The 6,121-nt window shown below is 58.1% G+C and overlaps 1 protein-coding gene across 1 annotated transcript; it reads left to right on the top strand.

Moving 5' to 3' along the window:
* Nucleotides 1-1,010: 1,010 nt before the first annotated feature.
* On the top strand, nt 1,011-4,733 carry RNF26 (ring finger protein 26). The gene is given in 2 exon segments (XM_050323228.1): nt 1,011-2,122; nt 2,125-4,733. Coding segments are annotated over 2 exon segments (1,443 nt in total). The 5' UTR covers nt 1,011-1,099; the 3' UTR covers nt 2,545-4,733.
* The last annotated feature ends 1,388 nt before the right edge of the window (nt 4,734-6,121 follow it).

The raw sequence follows: 6,121 nt of genomic DNA, 5'->3' as shown, positions 1-6,121 counted from the left end.
GGGGAGGGCCGGACCTGCTCCAGGGCTGGAACCTTGGGCTGGGTCGCGGACGGAGCTTTATTCCCAGATGTCCTGCAGGAAACAGCGGGAGAACAGCTCTGAGCTGCGCCGAGCCAAGGCCAGGCTGGTCAGAGCTCCGGGCAACCCCATCTGGAGGAAGGTTAGCCCTGCTCCTCCTCCCAGGACTGGGAATTGCCCAAATATTGTAATATTAACATTATATATTGTTATAATATAAACCCCTCCTAGTAAAATAAAACTATCAATATTAAGTAATATAATTAATATCTGGAATATAATATTATATTTTAAATAAAATATTATATATTGGATTATATTTATATACTATATAGTATATATAATATGTAATGTAATAGAATATAATTTTCATATTGTAATATAACTCTTACATGGTAATATAATGTAAAAATACTCCGTTTCAGGGTTTAAAAAATTATATATGTTATAGATATGATGTCATAAAATATTATTTTATATTGTAATATAAAAATACTTAATTTCAGATTTTAAAAATTATATATACTATAAATATAATGTCATATAATAGAATTTTTATATTGTAATGTAATTTTTATATTGTAACGCAACTTTCACACTGTACTATAATAATAAAAATACTTCATTTCATGTTTTTAAAAGTTATACATATTCTAAATATAATGCAATACAATTTTAATGAAATAATTTAATATTAAAAATACTTCGTGGTTTAAAAATTATATGTATATTCTAAATATAATGAAATATAATTTTTATATTGTAAAGAGATTTTTGTATGGTAATATAATATGAAAAATACTTAATGTCAGGTTTTTAAAGTTGCGCGGGCGCGGAGCGCTCCCCGACAGCGCAGGCGCTGGCCCTTTAAATGAGCCGCAGTGGGCGTGGCCGCGTCCTCCGAACCGCCCAATGAGCGCGGCGCGGGGGCGGGACCCTCCCCTGCCATTGGCCCGGCGCTGCACGGAACGGCGCGCCAAGATGGCGGCGCCCATGGCGGAGGGTGGCGGCGGCGGCTGAGGCGGCTCCGGGCGGGCCCCGCGGTGCGAGGGGTGCGAATTGGGGGGGGGACACACCGGCCATGGACGCGCTGTTCGCGCTGCTCCGCGCGCTGCGCCTGGCGCTCGACCTGCTGCTGCTGGTGCTCGACCTCAACTTCTTCCTCGTGTCCTCGCTGGTGTCGGCGCTGCTGTGGCTGCTGTCGGCCGCCTGCGGCCTGCCCGCGGCGGCGTTGGGCGGCGCGCTGGCGTGCTGGGACGCGGCGGTGCTGGGGCTGGCGCGGGGGTGCTGCGGGGGGCTGGAGGGGCTGCGGGCGCTGGCGCGGCTGGCGGCGCAGGCGGCGCTGCGGGGCCGGGAGCTGGCGCAGCGCGGGCTGGGCGCGGCGCTGGGCTGCGGGCAGGCGCTGGGCCGGCAGGCGTGCGAGGCGCTGGCCATCGCGGGCAGCCTGCTGGTGTACCTGGCCAACAGCCTGGTCAACGTGTGCCTGCTGGGCGCGCAGAACCTGCTCACGCTGCTGGCCGCGCTCTGGGACTCGCTGGCCGGGCCGGCGCTCCGCCTGTCCGAGCTGCTGGCCGCCCTCCTGGCGCACGTGTCCAGCGGGGCCATCGCCCTGTCCATCCTGCTCTGGTCGCCCTGCCAGCTGGCCCTCGAGCTGCTCTGCACCAGCGCCCAGATCTTCGTCAGCGTCTTCTTCGTCAACGTCTACGGGCTGGGGCTGCTCCTCCTCATCGTGGCCGTGGGCGCCTTCCTCCTCAACCCCGGGCTGCCGTGGACGCTGGCGGGACACTTGCTGGGGTACATCCAGGGGTACTTCCACGCCCTGCCCGCCTTCCAGCGCCTGAAGAGGGACGCGTGGCGGCTCTACCAGGTGGCCATCCTGAGCGTGGGCATGGCCATGGCCTCCCAGCCCTGGCGCAGGCTGGCCCACTGGGCGCTGCAGCTCACGGACTGGAGCCTGCAGGTGACCAACTGGAGCCGGGGAGGCAGAGGGACCAACCGGGGCAGCGACCAGCGAGGGGCTGTGGCGGTGGCCAGGGCGCTGGGCCAGCTGCTGGACGAGGAGCAGGTGGCGCAGCCGCGCCCCGGGAATCGCGCTGGGACGGTCCCCACGGCAGGGTGGCCGCGGGCAGGCTGCTGGACGAGGATGAGGAGCAGCTGGAGGCAGGACAGATGCCGCTGCCACGCCCTGCCCTGAGCCGTGCTGCGGCAGCACAGCATCCCCAGGCAGCCAGGCAGGAGCCAGGCCCGTCCTGGGGGAAGGCTCCGAGGAAGCAGCAGCTGAACGCGGCAGCCGGGAGCGCCGAGGGAGCGCCGGACAACGACCCCTGGATGCTGCTGAAGGAGCAGGAGGAGCGCAAGAAGTGCGTCATCTGCCAGGACCAAACCAAGACGGTGCTGCTGCTGCCCTGCAGGCACCTGTGCCTGTGCCAGGAGTGCACGGAGGTGCTCCTGCAGCAGGCCATCTACCAGCGCAACTGCCCACTGTGCCGCCAGATGATCCTGCAGACCCTCAACGTGTACCTGTGAGCCCCACGGCACAGGAGGGGCTTGGGTTGTTCTCCCAGGAGCAGGTCAAAGGCACCCCCCCTGCCTGCACTTCCTTCCCAGGGCTGCCCCGAGCAGCTTCCAAAGAAACTGAGGATGATGCTGGAAGGGCAGAGCACTGCTGGGGGTGTTTGCTACGTACCTAGGTTGTAGCTGGTCACGTTTGCTACGTACCTAGGTTGTAGCCCTTGCTAGCAAGCACAACACTGATCTCTGCAGGGGGCTGGAAGAGAGTTACCTGGGGTTGTGTTTTTTTTTTTTGTTGACGACTTTTGCTGTTTTTCAAGGCCTGTTGTTTTGCCTCGAGCCTGCAGCAGCCTGAGATCCAAAGCAGAGCGATGCTCTGGTCCCTCGTAGCCAAAGCTGATGGAAAAGTTAAAGGCTCTGCCCTCCCAGGAGTCACAGGGGCTGGTGCAAGGCAAGGGAGGAGTTTTCCCAAGGTCTCACTAGAAAACTACCTGGCTGGCTGCATTCAGGCCTCTGTTTTCTCCTCCCACCGTGGAAGTGGGAGAGTTCCCTGGGAGAAGAAGGAGCACACTCAAGTTTTTTTGGCTCTGCTCCCAGAGAGCTGAGCCTGGCTCCCAGCTGGAGAACAGAGTTTTCAGCATCCCAGCCACCCAGTGGCTTTGGTTTCTGAGGGATATCCCTTGCCAGGCCAGCGTGGAGCCCTGCAGAGCTCAGTGTTGCTGCTGCTTCCACGCATCACCTATGCAAGACTAGCAAGCACACGTCAGGTTTTCCTGCAAAGGGAGTTGGCTGGAGGGAGTTACTCTTTCTGCTTAGGGAATCTGAGGGGTGGCCACCCAGCCACTGCTCCCATCCCTGGCAGCAGCAGCAGCCCAGCTCTGAGCCAAGGCTGGAGAACCCCCTCCAGATAATAGATGTTTTCAGGCTCAGAGCACCCTGGGACAGGCAGGTTCACACCAGAGCTTGCTCTCGCCTTCCTAGGCTGGGCTGGTTAGAAGGAGGAGAGGAGGAGCACCCCAAAGCTCCTGGGAGCTCACAGACATTCCAGCTCCAGGCACAAGCTCTGCACATCTGCTGGGATCTGCAGTTGTGTGCAGGGAGCAGCACCAGGACCACGGATATCTTGGATTAGGGCAGGGTTGTTCTGTTGTTCTGTCTTACCGTCTGTCACAAGTGTAGCTGGTTTTAAAGTGTCCACTGAAGTCCAACGAGAGCATCTGCTCCTGGCTGGGGGGGCCTGAGGTGGCTCATCCCAGCCTGGGCAACCAGCACCATTCCAAGAAACTGCTGGGCTGCCAGGGGGCCTTGCACTGAAAAGCTTTCCCTTTCCCAGCTGCTTGCCTGAGGTCAACCACACGCCACAGCCAACTTTGGCTGCAGCCTGGCTGGAGAGAGCTGCCTGCTGGACTGCAAGCCAAGGGCCTGAGGGCAATTGGCATGCTTTTCCTTCCCTATTTCCCTGCTTGATGAGCAATTTGAGCCAAAACAGAGGCAGCAGAGAGGCCTGGAGTGCTGGGAGATGCCTCTGTGCTGTAAAACTGAGCTGTGGCAAGGTACTACCTTGTGGAGTGGCTTTTGCTCTGGGAGGCACTGCCAGAGCTGTTTTCCCTCACATTTTTTGGGAGCTGGAGGGACTCCCTGGCCCTGGGGCTGTCAGCTGCTTCCACTCCACTTCAAAGAGATGCAAAGCTCCCTGTTACTCAGCCTCTTGTCCCTGTGCCTCCCACACACCTCCCGTGGCAATGTTTGCTCTCTCCAGCCGCCAGCACTTGCAGTTGAGTAGCCAAGCTCTCACCAAAGCAGCGAGTGTGACCCCCCAGGCTGTGCTCCCTGGGGTCTGGCTTTGTCCCAGAGGACACAGGGAGCTGCACCCTTCCCTGGATGTGCCCCTGGAGTCACCCAGGAGTGGGAGTGTGGCCGTGCTGGCCACAGGCAGCAGCTTTTGGTCAGGACCATCTCATGGGTCGTTGGGTGCAATAATTCCTACATGAGTTACAGGGTGGGGTGGGGGGGGGAGAAGGACACCTCCCCAAAAATGCAGTTTGTTCCCTCAAACCCTTTTTTTTTTTGTTGTTGTAGCAGTCACGCTTGTTGTTTTAGGGCCTGTTTGTCTGCTGTTTATAAAGAGAAAGCTTTGCCTTAAGTTTAACTCTTTGCACTATGGACTAGATACTGAGCAGATTAAAGTCTCCTTTAGCAAAAGATGCCTTTTTCTTGGGAAGGGTTTTCTTGTGTGTGTGTGTCTCCATCACTCCCTCACTAAGGGTCAGAGCTGGAGGATCAACACCACCAGCAAACTTGTTGCTCCCAGGAGGGCTGTGCTGTGGGATACTCAGATGGGCAGAGACTCCAGGAGTGGTGGCTGGCCCTGCCCTGCACTCACCTGCCTTGGCAGGGCCGTGCCAGCAAACTGGCTGATTTTAACCAGGATGAAAACCAACCCCGGGGAGATGAGAGCTGTTGGAAGGCCAGAAGGAGATGGATATCTGCTGCAGGATGCTCCCAGCCCCCCTTCTCCCTCAGAACTCCCAGCAGGGGATGGATGGGGTTTCCAGCCACCTCAGGCCACTGCAGCTGAGCTGGGAGAGGACAGGATGTGCAGGACATGGCCTTCCCCGGGGAGCCATCCCGCACTCGCCGGCCAGGCAGCGAGAAATTGGAGCAGGGAAATGCAACCACCCCCTGGCTGATGGGCAGGGAGGCTGCTGACAGCCAGGCCAGGCCTGCCTGCTCTGGCAGCGTGGTTTTTGGTGCAGGGCTGCCCTGCCTGGGCAACACACACACACACACACCACCCCAGGGCACGAGAGCTGGGGTTCCCAGGGGCACTCCCCGCTCCAGGACTCGCTCGGGAGCCTCACATGCAAGATGAACGGGCTGCTCTGAGCTCATCAAAACACCCAGACCCTTCCCCGGGGAGGGAGAGGAGCACGAGGCTGATGAGGCTGCCGCGTTACCGCGGTTTAGGAGCGCCGGGGTGGTCGGGGCTGACAGCTTGCCGAAACCGGGGGGCCCCCAGGCCCTGGGAAAATCCTTTTGTCAGCCCAGCTGCAGCTCCCCTGAACTAATGAGCTGCCAGTCCCAGGCTGGGGACAGTGGGGAGCCGGCGGGAGCAGATGCGCGGCAGCAGGGGCAGACAATGATACCCGGCCGGCAGGGAGGGAGGGAGGGAGCAGGTGAGCATCAGCAGCAGAGCCACGGGGGGCCTTTGGGCTGCTCCTGGCACCAGCTTGGCTCCCTCATTAGCTCCCTGAGCAGCCTCGGAGCCGCAGTGCCCCGGGGACACGGAGAGCATGAGGCTGGCAGGGATATGGAGATCACACAGCCCAGGGCAGCTTGCACGGGGCTCTGGCCAGCGGGGTTCCTGAACAACCTGCCCCTCTGAACAACCCCTGCCAAGGTTTGATCTCCCTCACAGGATGGACAGCCCTCTGCTGGGCTCTCTCCAGTGTATCTGTGTCTTTTACTGGACCTAGTCCTGACTGGTGCTGAGCAGAGGGGATGGGTCACCTCCAGATCACCTCCCTGGAGCTGCTGGCAATGCTCCTGCTAATGCAGACCAGAGGGCTGGGGGCCTTCTTTGCCATGAGAG

Source organism: Myiozetetes cayanensis, unplaced genomic scaffold (assembly GCF_022539395.1).
Source record: "Myiozetetes cayanensis isolate MyiCay16 unplaced genomic scaffold, myiCay2020 scf29, whole genome shotgun sequence".
NCBI lineage: Eukaryota > Metazoa > Chordata > Aves > Passeriformes > Tyrannidae > Myiozetetes > Myiozetetes cayanensis.
Note: the sequence above shows the minus strand (reverse complement) of the source record. Positions and strands in the feature narration are given on the sequence as shown.